At 53.6% G+C, this 23,097-nt stretch overlaps 1 protein-coding gene across 2 annotated transcripts in view; it reads right to left on the bottom strand.

The window, feature by feature from the left end:
* Nucleotides 1-23,097, bottom strand: part of LOC141273032 (glutathione hydrolase 6-like) — a 224,564-nt gene that overhangs the window by 19,752 nt on the left and 181,715 nt on the right. The window contains exon 3 of one of the 2 annotated variants that reach the window (XM_073684353.1): nucleotides 3,199-3,312. The exons of the other annotated variant lie outside the window; for it this stretch is intronic. Within the exon in view, the coding sequence (XP_073540454.1) occupies nucleotides 3,199-3,312 (114 nt within the window). The remainder of the gene's footprint in view (nucleotides 1-3,198; nucleotides 3,313-23,097) is intronic. 2 annotated transcript variants of the gene reach the window in all.

Below are 23,097 nucleotides of genomic sequence, written 5' to 3'. Positions count from 1 at the left end.
TGGGGACCTTATTATTGTGGTGACTATACTGTATAGGGGGCTCTGCAGGACAAACTGTACATTGGAAGCTGTGGTGGATATGCTGTGTGGGGGATATTATACTGTATATAAGGGGTTGTGTGGCATTACACTGTATTAGTGACTGTGGGCCATAATGTTGTATGAGGTGCTGTGGGGACCATACAATATAATGGGGGGCTGTGGTGGACATCATACTGCATGAGAAGCTGTGATGGACATCATAATGTATAATGGGGGCAGCTGTGGTGACCATCATACTGTGTAGAACAGAGTTAGAATTGTCAGGGATTTGCGTGCATATTATCCCGATTACTCACTACGTAGCTATCGGCAAGCGAGCAGAGAGTGTATGGCGTCACACCTCCAGATTCCAATGCATGGAATATGTGTATACGCCCCGTATGGTCACTGCCAGCTTCACAATAGCCCAATTAATATTATTCGCTGCCACCACCGGTGAGATTTGAAATATAATACAGGCCTGATCAGACGCCTGCCTTCTGGTAGCGTATAGCTTCGGGGAAGGAGCCAAAATATACAAAAGGGTTTACAAAAGGAGACAATACAATACAGGGTATACAATTATACAAAATAAAAAGGATTAATAGAAGACTTACTAGACCGATCGCACATACGATTCAGTTTAGCTGGAGGGAAGGCGCTCCAATGGTCCTTTATCGAACGGGACCTGTGCTACCAAATATGTAACGTCCGGCATGAGTATGGACCTATCTTCAGTTGGGTCTTTTATGCCGAAGGGGGGACTTGCCCACACATTCCCCTGTGATGACCTCACATGCGCGGTGCTCCACCCTTCATGATTTTATTAAAAACCCTAACTTCTGGGATAACTCCTTGCTGGTTGATTCGCAGAAGCTCCCAAGTGATACCATATTTTTTATTATGAATTTACCTTTCCTTAGATACCACACATGGCATAGCTGAAGTCTGTTATTGTTGTACTTTTGCATTATAGCTCACTGGAAGGGTTCACAGATCCGGAAAAATATGCGTATTGTTCCTTAGCTGACCCTGCCACTAAAAATGTGTCCCATTATTATCGGAAGTATAGAACGTCCAACATTCCATATTTCGTGTTGGTGCCGGTGAGACTGCACATTGAACATATGTGCAAATGGGGATGCCCTGGGGGTAAGAGAGAATTCTTTTGAAGCTAGGAGCTGCATCCTCCTCACCCAGGTGTGTATTAATCACAAGCCTGTGCCACTAGGAAATACATTTTTATGTTAATTTTAATGGACAATTGAGTTTACCACCTCTCCTGTGTGTGCTTTGATTTGCATGGAGAGCTTCTTTTACTCTGACAGATGGTCGATAAGGGAGGGGGGGGAAGAGGGGCTTGTGGAGAGAGATTCTTAATATTTTCTATGACAGACAGTGTGAGGAGGGAGTACAGTTTGGAGAGGACAACGTGGTGGGCAAATGAGGACAATGTGAAAAAGGAGCACAGTACGAATATGGAGAGGGGGCAGTGTGAAATGGGGGCACAGTATGGAGAGAGATTAGGGTGGCAGGGGGACAGTGTGGAGCTACAGTGAGTATATAAAGGAAAACAGTGGGCAAGGGACAGCCATTATATAGACCATGGTCATACGGGCAGACTGTGTGGTGGGTATAACTAATAATGGTAAAACAGTGGGACGGTTATACCTCATTAAGGCAAACAGTGTGGCGGGTGTAGCTCATAAGGGCAGACAGTGTGGAGTCCAGATACCATAGGAGGATTATTTATGTCATAATATGGGCAGATATTTTTATGAAGAGGGCATTTTAATAACACTCCTATTTTTAAAGGCACAGTGTCGGGATGTGCTGAAGAAGACCAGAGAAGAGGGAAGTTTGCAGAGAAGAGCTGTGGATGTGAAAAGTCTCCATGACATCTGGACAAGATGGAGACGAAAAGAAAAACTACTCAGAGAAGAGGTCACCTATAAAAAGGTACCTGGATGTAAATGTTTACTTCTTGATAGTGACTAGGTTTCATCAGTACTGAAGTTCCTGTATGGTCCACAGTCTGGTAGTGACTGATAACATTATTAAGATGATGCTGGGAGTTAAGGACATACTGGGAGTTGTAGGTTCATGAGATACAAATGATCATGGGCCTGACTTGACATTCATTTCTGCACTAAGCTTGGTGATGTATTCATGTACTAATGGTGATAGTAGTGATGTATTCATGTACTGATTGATGGTACTGGTGTTGTATTTATTTACCGACAGAGGCTCTTGTGATGTATTGATGCAGGTTCTGATGATGCATTTATCTGCTGTTGATGGCTCTGGTGATGTATTCGTGTACTGATGATGATTTTAGTTTCATATTCATGTACCGATTATGGTTCTGGTGATGAATACAGCACCAGAACCATCATCACTGCATGAATTCATCACCAGAGGCATCAACAGTACATGAATACAGCACCAGAACTCCCGTCACTACATGAAGATGTCTACACAAACACTATCAGTACAGGAATTTGAGACCAAAACCACCATCAGTACATAAAGTCACCAGAATCACTATCTATACAGGAATATGGTGCCAGAGCCACCATCAGTTTTGTTGCAAACTGTATTTGTTGCATGACTTATATAAAAAAAACACATCGTATGCCTTTATAATGGGGTCTGTTATTCCATTGGGATATCCACCAAATGTTGCACACCTAATTTAACCCAAACGGCCCCTTTTACAGTTAATATTAGTTTCTACGAATGTGCTTGGTTTTGATATTTAAAATATAGCATGTTAGAGACAAATCTCTCTATTTTACCCTGGTATCGTGTAAATGGTCTGGAACCAATGAAAACACACTCCTTGTTGAGCCTCTCCTCTGATGTACAATTTTCTTTTTTTTACAGTTGCTGGTATTTTTTGGAGAAATAGGTAACAACAATTCCTGTGGAACTGGTCATCAGAGCTTGTTATCTGACCCATCGGAGTGGGAGGGGGCTGAGGGTTCATGTGACGGGGAGGGGGTGCCATCAGCTTCATCTGCCTAGGGCACCAAAGTACTTATCCCGGCCCTGCCTCCCCCTGCCCTCTAGACTCAGCCCATCACATTCCCTCAGAACACACCTATCCTTTATACTTTTAGTAACCTCCCACTGTAGCTACTGTAATCTAATAATGGGATCCTGTGGACAACTTACCTATACTTACGGAGTGCGAATGTAAAACAGTAAGACATAGGACGGCAGCAACACCAGCATCAACCACTAAGCCACCAGACTCCAAGACATCTCGAGCCACTCGGGAACATGAATCTGTGACCAAAGAACATCAGAGGAGACATCACCATACAGTACAGAGATATGTGAAAGTCCTGACCGCAGGAGCTTACACTCTATAGATACAGGAGGAGGAGGAGTCCTGACCACAGGAGCTTACACTCTATAGATCCAGGAGGAGGAGGACTCCTGACCACAGGAGCTTACACTCTATAGATACAGGAGGAGGAGGAGTCCTGACCACAGGAGCTTACACTCTATAGATACAGGAGCTTACACTCTATAGATACAGGAGGAGGAGGGGGAGGAGTCCTGACCCCAGGAGCTTACACTCTATAGATACAGGAGGAGGAGGAGTCCTGACCCCAGGAGCTTACACTCTATAGATACAGGAGGAGGAGGGGGAGGAGTCCTGACCACAGGAGCTTACACTCTATATATACAGGAGGAGGAGGAGTCCTGACCACAGGAGCATACACTCTATAGATACAGGAGGAGGAGGAGGAGTCCTGACCCCAGGAGCTTATATTCTATAGATACAGGAGGAGGAGGAGTCCTGACCACAGGAGCTTACACTCTATAGATGCAGGAGGAGGAGGAGGAGTCCTGACCACAGGAGCTTACACTCTATAGATACAGGAGGAGGAGGAGTCCTGACCACAGGAGCTTACACTCTATAGATACAGGAGGAGGAGGGGGAGGAGTCCTGACCACAGGAGCTTACACTCTATAGATACAGAAGGAGGAGGAGGAGTCCTGACCACAGGAGCTTACACTCTATAGATACAGAAGGAGGAGGAGGAGTCCTGACCACAGGAGCTTACACTCTATAGATACAGGAGGAGGAGGAGGAGGAGTCCTGACCACAGGAGCTTACACTCTATAGCAGGGGTCTCAAACACGCGGCCCGCGGGCCGCATGCGGCCCCTGAGGCTGCTTTATGCGGCCCGCAGGCACAGACCCCTTGACGATCCCGACCAGGTCCAGGAGGAGCCGCCGACAGCAGCGCTGCATTGCCGCACAGAGACTGTTTCCCAGCACTGCATTTCCAATGCCAGCCGCTGGCCAATCAGAGGCCAGCAGCTGATATCTGCGTGTCGGCGCAGTGAGTATGACGTCATTGCCATACGCAGCTATCAGCTGCTGGCCTCTGATTGGCCGGCGGCTGGCATTGGAAATGCAGTGCTGGGAAACAGTCTCTGTGCGGCAATGCAGCGCTGCTGTCGGCGGCTCCTCCTGGACCAGGTCGGGATCGTCAAGGGGTCGGACTCTGTGGTGCCTGCGGGCCGCATCTGCAGGAAGGCCGCCGAGGGAACGGAGGACAGGTGAGAATCATCTTTTTTTTTTTTTTCTATTTTATGTGTGTGAAGAACAGGGGGCACATAGCCACAAGATGGGGACCTGAATGGGCCACATAGCCACAAGATGGGGACCTGGATGGGGCACATAGCCACAAGATGGGGACCTGGATGGGGCACATAGCCACAAGATGGGGACCTGGATGGGGCACATAGCCACAAGAGGGGACCTGGATGGGGCACATAGCCACAAGAGGGGACCTGGATGGGGCACATAGCCACAAGATGGGGACCTGGATGGGGCACATAGCCACAAGATGGGGACCTGGATGGGGCACATAGCCACAGGATGTTTGCCATTATTACTATATGATGCTAATTGTAAGACAATATTACTGAATGTGGCCAATTGGGGGAAACAAAATTGTAAAAATCAAAAAAATAAAAATAAAGCATGAAAAAATATTGGGCACTAAAAATGCTGTTTTATATGTAAACTAAAGTAAAACACAAAAAAGTGCACGTTTATTATCGCCACATCCATAACGACCCAAGCCATAAAAAAATAAACACGGCAAAAATGTTCAAAAGGTGTATACAAAAAAAAATGGTGTCACATTGAACAAAGAATGCGGCCCCCCAAATTCAAATTTTTTCCATGTGCGGCCCATATACCCAGCCGAGTTTGAGACCCCTGCTCTATAGACACAGGAGGATGAGGAGTCCTGACCACAGGAGCTTACACTCTATAGATACAGGAGGAGGAGGAGGAGTCCTGACCACAGGAGCTTACACTCTATAGATACAGGAGGAGGAGGAGGAGTCCTGACCACAGGAGCTTACACTCTATAGATACAGGAGGAGGAGGAGGAGTCCTGACCACAGGAGCTTACACTCTATAGATACAGGAGGAGGAGGAGTCCTGACCACAGGAGCTTACACTCTATAGATACAGGAGGAGGAGGAGGAGGAGTCCTGACCACAGGAGCTTACACTCTATAGATACAGGAGGAGGAGGAGTCCTGACCACAGGAGCTTACACTCTATAGATACAGGAGGAGGAAGAGTCCTGACCCCAGGAGCTTACACTCTATAGATACAGGAGGAGGAGGAGGAGTCCTGACCACAGGAGCTTACACTCTATAGATACAGGAGGAGGAGGAGGAGTCCTGACCACAGGAGCTTACACTCTATAGATACAGGAGGAGGAGGAGGAGTCCTGACCCCAGGAGCTTACATTCTATAGATACAGGAGGAGGAGGAGTCCTGACCACAGGAGCTTACACTCTATAGATACAGGAGGAGGAGGAGTCCTGACCACAGGAGCTTACACTCTATAGATACAGGAGGAGGAGGAGTCCTGACCACAGGAGCTTACACTCTATAGATACAGGAGGAGGAGGAGTCCTGACCACAGGAGCTTACACTCTATAGATACAGAAGGAGGAGGAGGAGTCCTGACCACAGGAGCTTACACTCTATAGATACAGAAGGAGGAGGAGGAGTCCTGACCACAGGAGCTTACACTCTATAGATACAGGAGGAGGAGGAGGAGTCCTGACCACAGGAGCTTACACTCTATAGCAGGGGTCTCAAACACGCGGCCCGCGGGCCGCATGCGGCCCCTGAGGCTGCTTTATGCGGCCCGCAGGCACAGACCCCTTGACGATCCCGACCAGGTCCAGGAGGAGCCGCCGACAGCAGCGCTGCATTGCCGCACAGAGACTGTTTCCCAGCACTGCATTTCCAATGCCAGCCGCTGGCCAATCAGAGGCCAGCAGCTGATATCTGCGTTTCGGCGCAGTGAGTATGACGTCATTGCCATACGCAGCTATCAGCTGCTGGCCTCTGATTGGCCGGCGGCTGGCATTGGAAATGCAGTGCTGGGAAACAGTCTCTGTGCGGCAATGCAGCGCTGCTGTCGGCGGCTCCTCCTGGACCAGGTCGGGATCGTCAAGGGGTCGGACTCTGTGGTGCCTGCGGGCCACATCTGCAGGAAGGACGCCGAGGGAACGGAGGACAGGTGAGAATCATCTTTTTTTTTTTTTTCTATTTTATGTGTGTGAAGAACAGGGGGCACATAGCCACAAGAGGGGACCTGAATGGGCCACATAGCCACAAGATGGGGACCTGGATGGGGCACATAGCCACAAGAGGGGACCTGGATGGGGCACATAGCCACAAGAGGGGACCTGAATGGGGCACATAGCCACAAGAGGGGACCTGGATGGGGCACATAGCCACAAGATGGGGACCTGGATGGGGCACATAGCCACAAGATGGGGACCTGGATGGGGCACATAGCCACAAGAGGGGACCTGGATGGGGCACATAGCCACAAGATGGGGACCTGGATGGGGCACATAGCCACAAGATGGGGACCTGGATGGGGCACATAGCCACAAGAGGGGACCTGGATGGGGCACATAGCCACAAGAGGGGACCTGGATGGGGCACATAGCCACAAGATGGGGACCTGGATGGGGCACATAGCCACAAGATGGGGACCTGGATGGGGCACATAGCCACAGGATGGGGACCTGGATGGGGCACATAGCCACAGGATGGGGACCTGGATGGGGCACATAGCCACAGGATGTTTGCCATTATTACTATATGATGCTAATTGTAAGACAATATTACTGAATGTGGCCAATTGGGGGAAACAAAATTGTAAAAATCAAAAAAATAAAAATAAAGCATGAAAAAATATTGGGCACTAAAAATGCTGTTTTATATGTAAACTAAAGTAAACACAAAAAAGTGCACGTTTATTATCGCCACATCCATAACGACCCAAGCCATAAAAAACTAAACACGGAAAAAATGTTCAAAAGGTGTATACAAAAAAAAATGGTGTCACATTGAACAAAGAATGCGGCCCCCCAAATTCAAATTTTTTCCATGTGCGGCCCATATACCCAGCCGAGTTTGAGACCCCTGCTCTATAGACACAGGAGGATGAGGAGTCCTGACCACAGGAGCTTACACTCTATAGATACAGGAGGAGGAGGAGTCCTGACCACAGGAGCTTACACTCTATAGATACAGGAGGAGGAGGAGGAGTCCTGACCACAGGAGCTTACACTCTATAGATACAGGAGGAGGAGGAGTCCTGACCACAGGATCTTACACTCTATAGATACAGGAGGAGGAGGAGGAGTCCTGACCACAGGAGCTTACACTCTATAGATACAGGAGGAGGAGGAGGAGTCCTGACCACAGGAGCTTACACTCTATAGATACAGGAGGAGGAGGAGGAGTCCTGACCACAGGAGCTTACACTCTATAGATACAGGAGGAGGAGGAGGAGTCCTGACCACAGGAGCTTACACTCTATAGATACAGGAGGAGGAGGAGGAGTCCTGACCACAGGAGCTTACACTCTATAGATACAGGAGGAGGAGGAAGAGTCCTGACCACAGGAGCTTACACACTATAGATACAGGAGGAGGAGGAGTCCTGACCACAGGAGCTTACACTCTATAGACACAGGAGGATGAGGAGTCCTGACCACAGGAGCTTACACTCTATAGATACAGGAGGAGGAGGAGTCCTGACCACAGGAGCTTACACTCTATAGATACAGGAGGAGGAGTCCTGACCACAGGATCTTACACTCTATAGATATGTAGCACCCTGAGGATTCGGCTGCTACAGGGGTATTGCACCTCAACCCAGAGGTGTGATATTCCACTCCCGGGTAAGGATGGAGTGTGGATCTGAGCTCGGTAGGCTGCATGCACTACATACATCCCATTTCCGAGGAGCAGGCCGACGGTACTCCCACTTAGAAATGTGCAGGTACGACCGAGTCTGTTCCTGGCTGGAGTGGGAGGGGGGTGGTACATCCCATGTAGTGTAGGGGCAGATAGGGGGAGCAGCCTGGGTAAAGTTAGGAGCTCATTGGGTGCTGGTCACCTGAGCTCACACATAGAGGGTGTATATAAGGTGGGCACCAACTAAGATCAGGGTCAGACGCAGAGAGTCAGATGCAGAGAGGATCAGCTGCAGAAAACAAGTTAGGAGAGGAGAGAAGAAAGACCAAGACCCAGAGTGAGAGAGGAGAAAAGAGAAAGACCCAGAGCACAGAAGAGAAGGGACCCAAGAACCCAAATCAGAGCACCGGGTGAGGAGTCAGCATCAGGGTACCGGAACCCAAGCTGGTGGGGGTAAAAACAATCCCCAGCCAGAGACCGTGGGCAGTGTCTGTCACGGTCACCCACCACATTCACCCCGAAGGCACACCACATGAAGGGTCAGGGAACCCAGGGCCAAGGGTGTCCCAACAGAAGGCCCGAGGGAGCTGGACCTAGGTGGATCACTGGTGGGGACGGCTGAAGAAAGGACAGAGGGAGAGCTCAGGGCCACGCTCCGGACTTGTTTGGGGGTTGGCTGGATCCAGGACCTGGTGGACGCAGTACGGCTCGGGTGGTCACTAGCAGCTGGAGTGACCAGTACAACATCTGCAGTAAGTAAACACCCTTAACTGCACAACCCGACTCTGTCTTCACTGCCGTCTGCACTACACCACCACAACCCCCATCCTCTGCGCCTGTCCCCTCTGAGGCTATACCCCTCCCGTTGGGGGTTATCCCACCAAGCTGCGCACCCACTATCAGCCTCAGCGGACCCTGCTGCAGCGGCGGCCACAGTGACCGCATCACAACGGGTGGCGTAGTCGACACAAAAGAACTTTAGTAACATCTGTAGAACTGCCACATCACACTGAGCTTGACGCCCTGGGCACGGGACCGGGTCACAGCCGCTCGGAGACTACAACCCCCCCCATCTGATCCGGTGCCGGGTATTCCCCTCAAAAAGGAATATGTCCCAGGGGGCGCGTCAACTTTGGCGTAGTCGGCAGGATTACGTGCCCGCAACACCCGGGTACTGCGTGCCTGAAGAAAAGTGCAAGTTTACCTCAGAAAGAAGTCTCCCGCCGGTTCCGGAGGGTCCACGCCATCGGACTCCATCACCAGTCGTTTCCCGCCGATTGTCCGCCATTTCCAACTTGTTCCCGCCATCTGCAGAGTTTCCCGCCACTGGGCGACGCTTCCTGCCAAAACCGCAGATTTCCCGCCTTGGAAGGGCAGCGGACGCCATTATGGGCGTGCCAAAGGAGGGCAAGAGGCCACCTCCCATCGTGGGCCAGGACAGAAAATGGCGCCAAAAGTGGAAACCGCCCCCACCAACAGAGACTGTGATGCTGGAGGTGTCTGTCAGCGTGAAAGAACTACCCCTGGAGCTGACAGTCACCGAGTTGCCCCGGGACCGCCCTCGAGGTGGGAGGAGACGAAAGAGAAGAGAAAAGATGGGTGTCGCTTGGAGCAGTCTGGAGCGAGCGCACCCGGAGGCAAGAGGTCTAACGAGGAGTAGCGGAGGAGCTCACCCGGAGATGGAGAGAAAGCAGAACAGCACCGGCCCGCTGGCCAGGAGTCTGCTAGAGACCGAGGAAGGAGGGCAGAGCAGCACCGGCCCGCTGGCCAGGAGCCTGCCGGAAGCAGAGCAGAGCAGCACCGACCCGATGGTCAGGAGCCTGCTAGAGTCCACAACCCCGCTAGGTCTAGCGGAGATCTTAGCGCAGCTCCCCCGAGACCGGGAGTGTGCACAGACTGCCCTGGAGGGCCTCGCACGGAGGATGGCCCGGGTACAGCGCGAGATACTGGCGGAGTGGAGCCGGGAGATGACCCAGCAAGCTGAGACCAGTCAACGGAGCACGCTACCCTGGAAGAGGAAGCAGACCGCCTCTGAGGATGGCGCGGGAGGACCCAAGGCCGGAGACGGCGCCGAGAAGGGAGCCGAACGCATGGAGGCAGGTAAAGGGGACGCCTATACCCCAAGCCGTGACACCGCTCACCTGCCCCAGCTCCCCGTCGCAGAGCCCGAAAGTCCCCCTGCTGTGCCCGTAGCCGCCACGTCACCGCTATGGACTAGGCCCCGACCGGAAGCCACCGCAGCGACCCCTGTGACGTCACGCGCCTCGACCCGGAGCGTGACAAAGCAGGAATTACCACCAGCCTGGTCGCAAGGCCTAGTACCCCCGGGCGCCGCATCACCAACAGCGCCCCCTACCTCCGCGGAGCCTCCGGCCTGGCCGCAAGGCCAGGTAGCCCAGGGCGCCGCCGTCCTAACGGTGCCCTTCACCTTCCAGGTGCCCCAGGCCTGGCCGCAAGGCCTGGGCAACCCGGGCGCCACCACCACCGCGCCCGCGCCCGCAATACCAAGGGTGCCACACCTGGGGGAGGACCTCTTCAGCCAGCTCACATGGCCGGACGGGCGGCCCTTCATCTGGCCCGAAGGATACCATGAGCTGGAACGGCAGCAGAGACTAAGACCCCTGGATGAACCCCTGATTCCGGCTCCGAAGCCCGTGGCACGGATCTCGCCCCCGCTAGCGGAAGCACAGTTTGAGTGGGACCCCACCGGAGAAGATTTAATGGGGTTCACTCAGGAAACTCGGGCAGTCGCCGCTGAGCGTACTGAGTGTTGTCGTCAGCAGCTAGCAGAGTTTACGAGAGAACGGGAGGAGAGGCGGGTCAGAGAACAACAGGCCCAAATCCGGAGCGCGGAGCAGAAGAGCCGGACTAGGAGGAACCCCCGTGCAGCGCACTGTCCCCGCACCATCGGGACGGTGATAAAGTTCAACCCGCAGCATGGGTGGGGCTTTATTCGGGACCGTAACAACCGCGGTGACGTTTTTGTGACCCGCAGAGACGTCGAGTCCCACCTGCCGGAAGGTCACAAAGGCCGTGACCTCTACGTAGGAGACGAGGTCACCTTCACCCGGCACAAGTGTGCCAAAGGACCTTACGCCCTCCACGTACACCGCCTGACGGAGGAGGAGTTGCAGTGCGGGGAGGAGGAGCAAGAGGACCCGGACGGGTCTGAAGTAACAACCAGCTATAAGCAAAGAGCAGGAGGAAGACGCCGTTGAGTGCGGCAGAGCGGTGATGTAAATAGTTACCCGATCGGGGTATAAAGAAACTGTTGCTGCTAAAATAGTCCCCGTTGGGACCAGTGAACTGTTTACCCGTTAACCCCTTCATCCTACAGGCTGAGGACTGTGAGCAGCCATTCCCTTCCCTCTACCTGGCCGAGGACTGAGAGCGGCCAACTTTCCCTGTAAATAGTTGCGCGTCCTAAAGCGCCCCCTACCGGTTTTATAGGAGAAACCATTTTTCTAGAAAGACTGTCGCACTTTTCCCGGACACACGTTGCACAGTGTCCGGAGGAGGAACCTGAAACCAGAGACGACGAGAATGTTTATATGAAAAAGTTTTATATATATATAATGTTTTATATGTTTTATTATGTTTATATGAAAAATTTGTATGTTTTGGTGTTATGTCTTACAGCCCGAGGACGTGCTGTGATTTACCAGGGGGGAATGTAGCACCCTGAGGATTCGGCTGCTACAGGGGTATTGCACCTCAACCCAGAGGTGTGATATTCCACTCCCGGGTAAGGATGGAGTGTGGATCTGAGCTCGGTAGGCTGCATGCACTACATACATCCCATTTCCGAGGAACAGGCCGACGGTACTCCCACTTAGAAATGTGCAGGTACGACCGAGTCTGTTCCTGGCTGGAGTGGGAGGGGGGTGGTACATCCCATGTAGTGTAGGGGCAGATAGGGGGAGCAGCCTGGGTAAAGTTAGGAGCTCATTGGGTGCTGGTCACCTGAGCTCACACATAGAGGGTGTATATAAGGTGGGCACCAACTAAGATCAGGGTCAGACGCAGAGAGTCAGATGCAGAGAGGATCAGCTGCAGAAAACAAGTTAGGAGAGGAGAGAAGAAAGACCAAGACCCAGAGTGAGAGAGGAGAAAAGAGAAAGACCCAGAGCACAGAAGAGAAGGGACCCAAGAACCCAAATCAGAGCACCGGGTGAGGAGTCAGCATCAGGGTACCGGAACCCAAGCTGGTGGGGGTAAAAACAATCCCCAGCCAGAGACCGGAGACCGTGGGCAGTGTCTGTCACGGTCACCCACCACATTCACCCCGAAGGCACACCACATGAAGGGTCAGGGAACCCAGGGCCAAGGGTGTCCCAACAGAAGGCCCGAGGGAGCTGGACCTAGGTGGATCACTGGTGGGGACGGCTGAAGAAAGGACAGAGGGAGAGCTCAGGGCCACGCTCCGGACTTGTTTGGGGGTTGGCTGGATCCAGGACCTGGTGGACGCAGTACGGCTCGGGTGGTCACTAGCAGCTGGAGTGACCAGTACAACATCTGCAGTAAGTAAACACCCTTAACTGCACAACCCGACTCTGTCTTCACTGCCGTCTGCACTACACCACCACAACCCCCATCCTCTGCGCCTGTCCCCTCTGAGGCTATACCCCTCCCGTTGGGGGTTATCCCACCAAGCTGCGCACCCACTATCAGCCTCAGCGGACCCTGCTGCAGCGGCGGCCACAGTGACCGCATCACAACGGGTGGCGTAGTCGACACAAAAGAACTTTAGTAACATCTGTAGAACTGCCACATCACACTGAGCTTGACGCCCTGGGCACGGGACCGGGTCACAGCCGCTCGGAGACTACAACCCCCCCCCATCTGATCCGGTGCCGGGTATTCCCCTCAAAAAGGAATATGTCCCAGGGGGCGCGTCAGATACAGGAGGAGGAGGAGGAGTCCTGACCACAGGAGCTTACACTCTATAGATACAGGAGGAGGAGGAGGAGTCCTGACCACAGGAGCTTACACTCTATAGATACAGGAGGAGGGGGAGGAGTCCTGACCACAGGAGCTTACACTCTATAGATACAGGAGGAGGAGGAGGAGTCCTGACCCCAGGAGCTTACACTCTATATATACAGGAGGAGGAGGAGGAGTCCTGACCACAGGAGCTTACACTCTATAGATACAGGAGGAGGAGGAAGAGTCCTGACCACAGGAGCTTACACTCTATAGATACAGGAGGGGGAGGAGGAGTCCTGACCACAGGAGCTTACACTCTATAGACACAGGAGGAGGAGGAGGAGGAGTCGTGACCACAGGAGCTTACACTCTATAGATACAGGAGGAGGAGTCGTGACCACAGGAGCTTACACACTATAGATACAGGAGGAGGAGGAGGAGTCCTGACCACAGGAGCTTACACTCTATAGATACAGGAGAAGGAGGAGGAGCCCTGACCACAGGAGCTTACACTCTATAGATACAGGAGAAGGAGGAGGAGCCCTGACCACAGGAGCTTACACTCTATAGATACAGGAGGAGGAGGAGTCCTGACCACAGGAGCTTACACTCTATAGATACAGGAGAAGGAGGAGGAGCCCTGACCACAGGAGCTTACACTCTATAGATACAGGAGGAGGAGTCCTGACCACAGGAGCTTACACTCTATAGATACAGGAGAAGGAGGAGGAGCCCTGACCACAGGAGCTTACACTCTATAGATACACGAGGAGGAGGAGTGCTGACCACAGGAGCTTACACTCTATAGATACAGGTGGAGGAGGAGGAGGAGTCCTGACCACAGGAGCTTACACTCTATAGATACAGGAGGAGGAGGAGTCCTGACCACAGGAGGTTACACTCTATAGATACAGGAGGAGGGGGAGGAGTCCTGACCACAGGAGCTTACACTCTATAGATACAGTAGGAGGAGGAGTCCTGACCACAGGAGCTTACACTCTATATATACAGGAGGAGGAGGAGTCCTGACCACAGGAGCTTACACTCTATAGATGCAGGAGGAGGAGGAGGAGGAGGAGGAGGAGTCGTGACCACAGGAGCTTACACTCTATAGATACAGGAGGAGGAGTCCTGACCACAGGAGCTTACACTCTATAGATACAGGAGGAGGAGGAGGAGGAGACCTGACCACAGGAGCTTACACTCTATAGATACAGGAGGAGGAGGAGGAGTCCTGACCACAGGAGCTTACACTCTATAGATACAGGAGGAGGAGGAGGAGTCCTGACCACAGGAGCTTACACTCTATAGATACAGGAAGAGGAGGAGTCCTGACCACAGGAGCTTACACTCTATAGATACAGGAGGAGGAGGAGTCCTGACCACAGGAGCTTACACTCTATAGATACAGGAGGAGGAGGAGTCCTGACCACAGGAGCTTACACTCTATAGATACAGGAGGAGGAGGAGTCCTGACCACAGGAGCTTACACTCTATAGATACAGGAGAAGGAGGAGGAGCCCTGACCACAGGAGCTTACACTCTATAGATACACGAGGAAGAGGAGTGCTGACCACAGGAGCTTACACTCTATAGATACAGGTGGAGGAGGAGGAGGAGTCCTGACCACAGGAGCTTACACTCTATAGATACAGGAGGAGGAGGAGGAGTCCTGACCACAGGAGGTTACACTCTATAGATACAGGAGGAGGGGGAGGAGTCCTGACCACAGGAGATTACACTCTATAGATACAGTAGGAGGAGGAGTCCTGACCACAGGAGCTTACACTCTATATATACAGGAGGAGGAGGAGTCCTGACCACAGGAGCTTACACTCTATAGATACAGGAGGAGGAGGAGGAGCCCTGACCACAGGAGCTTACACTCTATAGATGCAGGAGGAGGAGGAGGAGGAGGAGGAGGAGGAGGAGGAGTCGTGACCACAGGAGCTTACACTCTATAGATACAGGAGGAGGAGTCCTGACCACAGGAGCTTACACTCTATAGATACAGGAGGAGGAGGAGTCCTGACCACAGGAGCTTACACTCTATAGATACAGGAGGAGGAGGAGGAGGAGGAGTCCTGACCACAGGAGCTTACACTCTATAGATACAGGAGAAGGAGGAGGAGCCCTGACCACAGGAGCTTACACTCTATAGATACACGAGGAGGAGGAGTGCTGACCACAGGAGCTTACACTCTATAGATACAGGTGGAGGAGGAGGAGGAGTCCTGACCACAGGAGCTTACACTCTATAGATACAGGAGGAGGAGGAGTCCTGACCACAGGAGGTTACACTCTATAGATACAGGAGGAGGGGGAGGAGTCCTGACCACAGGAGCTTACACTCTATAGATACAGTAGGAGGAGGAGTCCTGACCACAGGAGCTTACACTCTATATATACAGGAGGAGGAGGAGTCCTGACCACAGGAGCTTACACTCTATAGATACAGGAGGAGGAGGAGGAGCCCTGACCACAGGAGCTTACACTCTATAGATGCAGGAGGAGGAGGAGGAGGAGGAGGAGGAGGAGGAGGAGGAGTCGTGACCACAGGAGCTTACACTCTATAGATACAGGAGGAGGAGTCCTGACCACAGGAGCTTACACTCTATAGATACAGGAGGAGGAGGAGGAGTCCTGACCACAGGAGCTTACACTCTATAGATAAAGGAGGAGGAGGAGGAGTCCTGACCACAGGAGCTTACACTCTATAGATAAAGGAGGAGGAGGAGGAGTCCTGACCACAGGAGCTTACACTCTATAGATACAGGAGGAGGAGGAGTCCTGACCACAGGAGCTTACACTCTATAGATACAGGAGGAGGAGGAGTCCTGACCACAGGAGCTTACACTCTATAGATACAGGAGGAGGAGGAGTCCTGACCACAGGAGCTTACACTCTATAGATACAGGAGGAGGAGGAGTCCTGACCACAGGAGCTTACACTCTATAGATACAGGAGGAGGAGGAGTCCTGACCACAGGAGCTTACACTCTATAGATACAGGAGGAGGAGGAGTCCTGACCACAGGAGCTTACACTCTATAGATACAGGAGGAGGAGGAGGAGTCCTGACAACAGGAGTGTAGCACCCTGAGGATTCGGCTGCTACAGGGGTATTGCACCTCAACCCAGAGGTGTGATATTCCACTCCCGGGTAAGGAAGGAGTGTGGAACTGAGCTCAGATAGACTGCATGCACTACATACATCCCATTCCAGAGGAGCAGGCCGACGGTACTCCCACTTAGAAATGTGCAGGTACAACCGAGCCTGTTCCTGGCTGGAGTGGGAGGGGGGTGGTACATCCCATGTAGTGTAGGGGCAGATAGGGGGAGCAGTCTGGGTAGTGATAGGAGCTCATTGGGTGCTGGTCACCTGAGCTCACACATAGAGGGATATATAAGGAGGGCACCAACTTAGATCAGGGTCAGACGCTGAGAACAAGTCAGTTGGAGAGGAGAGAGAAGGAAACAGCAGCCCTGGAGAGAGAGAGAGGAGAAAGAAAGAGAAAGACCCAGAGGGGGAAGACTGAAGGGACCCAAGAACCCAAATTAGAGCACCGGGTGAGGAGTCAGCAAGAGGGTACCGGAACCCAAGCTGGTGGGGGCAAAGACATTCCCCAGCCAGAGACCGGAGACCGTGGGCAGTGTCTGTCACGGTCACCCACCACATTCACCCTGAAGGCACACCACATGAAGGGTCAGGGAACCCAGGGCCAAGGGTGTCCCAAAAGAAGGCCCGAGGGAGCTGGACCTAGGTGAATCACTGGTGGGGACGGCTGAAGAAAGGACAGAGGGAGAGCTCAGGGCCACGCTCTGGACTTGTTTGGGGGTTGGCCGGATCCAGGACCTGGTGGACGCAGCACGGCTCAGGTGGTCACTAGCAGCTGGAGTGACCAGTACAACATCAGCAGTAAGTAAACACCCTTAACTGCACAACCCGAGTCTGTCTTCATTGCCGGCTGCATCGCACCACCACAACCCCCATCCTCTGCGCCTGTCCCCTCTGAGGCTATACCCCTCCCGTTGGGGGTTATCTCACCAAGCTGCGCACCCACCATCAGCCTCAGCGGACCCTGCAGCAGCGGCGGCCACAGTGACCGCATCACAACGGGTGGCGTAGTCGACACAAAAGAACTTTAGTAACATCTGTAAAGCTGCCACATAACACTGAGCTTGACGCCCTGGGCACGGGACCGGGTCACAGCCGCTCGGAGACTACAACCCCCCATCTGATCCGGTGCCGGGTATTCCCCTCAAAAAGGAATATGTCCCAGGGGGCGCGTCAACTTTGGCGTAGTCGGCAGGATTACGTGCCCGCAACACCCGGGTACTGCGTGCCTGAAGAAAAGTGCAAGTTTACCTCAGAAAGAAGTCTCCCGCCGGTTCCGGAGGGTCCACGCCATCGGACTCCATCACCAGTCGTTTCCCGCTGATTGTCCGCCATTTCCAGCTTGTTCCCGCCATCTGCAGAGTTTCCCGCCACTGGGAAGCGATTCCCGCCAAAACCGCAGATTTCCCGCCTTGGAAGAGCAGCGGACGCCATTATGGGCGTGCCAAAGGAGGGCAAGAGGCCACATCCCATCGTGGGCCGGGACAGAAAATGGCGCCAAAAGTGGAAACCGCCCCCACCAACAGAGACTGTGATGCTGGAGGTGTCTGTCAGCGTGAAAGAACTCCCCCTGGAGCTGACAGTCACCGAGCTGCCCCGGGACCGCCCTCTAAGTGGGAGGAGACGAAAGAGAAGAGAAAAGATGGGTGTCGCTTGGAGCAGTCTAGAACGAGCGCACCCGGAGGCAAGGTGCCCAGAGCGAGAGCACCCGGAGTCGAGGAGAGGAAGAGTAGACCCGGGAATGGAGCAGCAGCAGCGCAGCACCGGCCCGCTGGCCAGGAGCCTGCAAAAGGAAGAAAGAGGAGAGCAGAGCAGCACCGACCCGATGGTCAGGAGCCTGCTGGAGTCAACAACCCCGCTAGGCTTAGCGGAGATCCTGGCGCAGCTTCCCCGAGATCGGGAGTGCGCGCGGAGTGCCCTGGAGGGCCTCGCGGGAAGGATGGCCCGAGTGCAGAGGGAGATCCTGGCGGAGTGGGGCCGGGAGATGGCCCAGCAAGCTGGAACCCGTCCACGGAACCCGCTCCCTTGGAAGAAGACACCGACTGCCTCTGCGGATGACGCGGGAGGACCCAAGGCCGGAGACGGCGCAGAAGAGGGAGCGAGACGCATGGCAGCAGGTAAGGGGGACGCCTATACCCCATACCGGAAGACCGCTTATCTGCCCCAGCTCCCCGTCGCAGAGCCCGAAGGTCCCCCGGCCGTACCCGAGACCGCCATGACACCGCCACCGACTAGGCCCCGACCGGAAGCCGCCGTCGCGACCCCGGTGACGTCACGCGTCGTGACCCGGAGCGTGGCGAAGGAAGAGGAGCCTTCGGCCTGGTCGCAGGGCCTAGCGTTTCCGGGCGCCGCATCCCCAGCAGAGCCATCTACCTCCGCGGAGCCTCCGGCCTGGTCGCAAGGCCAGGTAGCCCAGGGTGCCGCCGTGTTAACAGTTCCATTTACCTTCCAGATGCCCCCGGCCTGGCCGCAAGGCCTGGGTAGCCTGGGCGCCCCCACCATCGCGCCCGCACCCGAAACACCAAGGGTGCCATATCTGGGAGAGGACCCCTTCAGCCAGCTAGCGTGGCCGGACGGGCGGCCTTTCATCTGGCCCGAAGAATTCTTGGAACTGGAGCGACAAAAGAAGTTAGGTCCCCTGTGTGAGCCCCTGATCCCGGCTCCAAAGCCCGTGACTCGGGTCTCGCCTCCACTAGAAGAAGCCCAATTCGTGTGGGACCCCACGGGAGAAGATTTGATGGGGTTCACCGGAGAGACTCGGGCAGCTGCAGCTGAACGCACAGAGTGCTGCCGTCAACAGCTGGCAGAGTTCAAGAGAGAACGGGAGGAGAGGCGGGTCAGAGAGCAATGGGCCCAGACCCGCAGCGCGGAGCAAAAGAGTCGGACCAGAAGGAACCCCTGTGCAGCAAATCGTCCCCGTACCATCGGGACGGTAATAAAGTTTAATGCGCAGCATGGGTGGGGCTTCATAAAGGACCGGAACACCATGGGTGACGTCTTCGTTACCCGACGGGACGTCGAGTCCCACCTGCCAGAGGGTCACAAAGGCCGTGACCTCTACGTCGGTGACGAGGTAACGTTCACCCGGCACAAGTGTGCCAAGGGACCTTACGCCCTCCACGTGCATCGCCTGACAGAGGAGGAGTTGCGGTGTAGGGAGGAGGAGCCAGAAGACCCGGACGGGTTCAAGGCTAGAAGGTACTATGACTGAGATAGTACAAAGGACTGTATATAGTTACCTGTCGGGGTACCCAAGTAACCGTGGCTGCTTTAAAGTTTAGTCCCCGTTGGGACCAGTGAACAGTTTAACCCGTGTGTCCCCTACCCAAACCAGGCTGAGGACTGTGAGCAGCCATCCCTTTCCCTTTACTTGGCCGGGGACTGAGAACGGCCAAATTCCCCTGTACATAGTTGCGCTTTCTAAGGCGCCCCCTACCGGTTTTATAGAAAACCAGTTTTTCTAAGAGACTGTCGCACTTTTCCCGGACACACGTTGCACAGTGTCCGGAGGAGGAACCAGAGACAAGAGAAGTCTACGAGAATGTTTATATAAAAAGTTTTATATATATATAATGTTTTATATGTTTTATTATGTTTATATGAAAATTTTGTATGTTTTGGTGTTTATGTCTTGCAGCCCGAGGACGTGCTGTGATTTACCAGGGGGGAATGTAGCACCCTGAGGATTCGGCTGCTACAGGGGTATTGCACCTCAACCCAGAGGTGTGATATTCCACTCCCGGGTAAGGAAGGAGTGTGGAACTGAGCTCAGATAGACTGCATGCACTACATACATCCCATTCCAGAGGAGCAGGCCGACGGTACTCCCACTTAGAAATGTGCAGGTACAACCGAGCCTGTTCCTGGCTGGAGTGGGAGGGGGGTGGTACATCCCATGTAGTGTAGGGGCAGATAGGGGGAGCAGTCTGGGTAGTGATAGGAGCTCATTGGGTGCTGGTCACCTGAGCTCACACATAGAGGGATATATAAGGAGGGCACCAACTTAGATCAGGGTCAGACGCTGAGAACAAGTCAGTTGGAGAGGAGAGAGAAGGAAACAGCAGCCCTGGAGAGAGAGAGAGGAGAAAGAAAGAGAAAGACCCAGAGGGGGAAGACTGAAGGGACCCAAGAACCCAAATTAGAGCACCGGGTGAGGAGTCAGCAAGAGGGTACCGGAACCCAAGCTGGTGGGGGCAAAGACATTCCCCAGCCAGAGACCGGAGACCGTGGGCAGTGTCTGTCACGGTCACCCACCACATTCACCCTGAAGGCACACCACATGAAGGGTCAGGGAACCCAGGGCCAAGGGTGTCCCAAAAGAAGGCCCGAGGGAGCTGGACCTAGGTGAATCACTGGTGGGGACGGCTGAAGAAAGGACAGAGGGAGAGCTCAGGGCCACGCTCTGGACTTGTTTGGGGGTTGGCCGGATCCAGGACCTGGTGGACGCAGCACGGCTCAGGTGGTCACTAGCAGCTGGAGTGACCAGTACAACATCAGCAGTAAGTAAACACCCTTAACTGCACAACCCGAGTCTGTCTTCATTGCCGGCTGCATCGCACCACCACAACCCCCATCCTCTGCGCCTGTCCCCTCTGAGGCTATACCCCTCCCGTTGGGGGTTATCTCACCAAGCTGCGCACCCACCATCAGCCTCAGCGGACCCTGCAGCAGCGGCGGCCACAGTGACCGCATCACAACGGGTGGCGTAGTCGACACAAAAGAACTTTAGTAACATCTGTAAAGCTGCCACATAACACTGAGCTTGACGCCCTGGGCACGGGACCGGGTCACAGCCGCTCGGAGACTACAACCCCCCATCTGATCCGGTGCCGGGTATTCCCCTCAAAAAGGAATATGTCCCAGGGGGCGCGTCAGGAGCTTACACTCTATAGATACAGGAGGAGGAGGAGGAGTCCTGACCACAGCAGCTTACACTCTATAGATACAGGAAGAGGAGGAGTCCTGACCACAGGAGCTTACACTCTATAGATACAGGAAGAGGAGGAGTCCTGACCACAGGAGCTTACACTCTATAGATACAGGAGGAGGAGGAGGAGTGCTGACCACAGGAGCTTACACTTTATAGATACAGGAGGAGGAGGAGTGCTGACCACAGGAGCTTACACTCTAGATACAGGAGGAGGAGTGCTGACCACAGGAGGTTACACTCTATAGATACAGGAGGAGGGGGAGGAGTCCTGACCACAGGAGGTTACACTCTATAGATACAGGAGGAGGGGGAGGAGTCCTGACCACAGGAGCTTACACTCTATAGATACAGGAGAAGGAGGAGGAGCCCTGACCACAGGAGCTTACACTCTATAGATACAGGAGGAGGAGTCCTGACCACAGGAGCTTACACTCTATAGATACAGGAGGAGGAGGAGTCCTGACCACAGGAGCTTACACTCTATAGATACAGGAGGAGGAGGAGTCCTGACCACAGGAGCTTACACTCTATAGATACAGGAGAAGGAGGAGGAGCCCTGACCACAGGAGCTTACACTCTATAGATACAGGAGGAGGAGGAGGAGTCCTGACCACAGGAGCTTACACTCTATAGATACAGGAGGAGGAGGAGCCCTGACCACAGGAGCTTACACTCTATAGATACAGGAGGAGGAGGAGGAGCCCTGACAACAGGAGCTTACACTCTATAGATGCAGGAGGAGGAGGAGGAGGAGGATTGCTGACCACAGGAGCTTACACTCTATAGATGCAGGAGGAGGAGGAGTCCTGACCACAGGAGCTTACACTCTATAGATACAGGAGGAGGAGGAGCCCTGACCACAGGAGCTTACACTCTATAGATACAGGAGGAGGAGGAGGAGCCCTGACCACAGGAGCTTACACTCTATAGATGCAGGAGGAGGAGGAGGAGGAGGATTGCTGACCACAGGAGCTTACACTCTATAGATGCAGGAGGAGGAGGAGTCCTGACCACAGGAGCTTACACTCTATAGATACAGGAGGAGGAGGAGTCCTGACCACAGGAGCTTACACTCTATAGATACAGGAGGAGGAGGAGGAGTCCTGACAACAGGAGCTTACACTCTATAGATACAGGAGGAGGAGGAGTCCTGACCACAGGAGCTTACACTCTATAGATACAGGAGGAGGAGGAGGAGTCCTGACCACAGGAGCTTACACTCTATAGATACAGGAGGAGGAGGAGTCCTGACCACAGGAGGTTACACTCTATAGATACAGGAGGAGGGGGAGGAGTCCTGACCACAGGAGCTTACACTCTATAGATACAGTAGGAGGAGGAGGAGGAGGAGGAGGAGGAGGAGGAGGAGGGGGAGGAGTCCTGACCACAGGAGCTTACACTCTATAGATACAGGAGGAGGAGGAGTCCTGACCACAGGAGCTTACACTCTATAGATACAGGAGGAGGAGGAGTCCTGACCACAGGAGCTTACACTCTATAGATACAGGAGGAGGAGGAGTCCTGACCTCAGGAGCTTACACTCTATAGATACAGGAGGAGGAGGAGTCCTGACCACAGGAGCTTACACTCTATAGATACAGGAGGAGGAGGAGTCCTGACCACAGGAGCTTACACTCTATAGATACAGGAGGAGGAGGAGTCCTGACCACAGGAGCTTACACTCTATAGATACAGGAGGAGGAGGAGTCCTGACCACAGGAGCTTACACTCTATAGATACAGGAGGAGGAGGAGTCCTGACCACAGGAGCTTACACTCTATAGATACAGGAGGAGGAGGAGGAGTCCTGACCACAGGAGCTTACACTCTATA

Source organism: Phyllobates terribilis, unplaced genomic scaffold (assembly GCF_046119375.1).
Source record: "Phyllobates terribilis strain yellow unplaced genomic scaffold, ASM4611937v1 Scaffold_1__5_contigs__length_1240528914, whole genome shotgun sequence".
Classification (NCBI taxonomy): Eukaryota; Metazoa; Chordata; class Amphibia; order Anura; family Dendrobatidae; genus Phyllobates; species Phyllobates terribilis.
The sequence above is the reverse complement of the archived record's forward strand: the minus strand, read 5'-3'. Positions and strand labels throughout refer to the sequence as shown.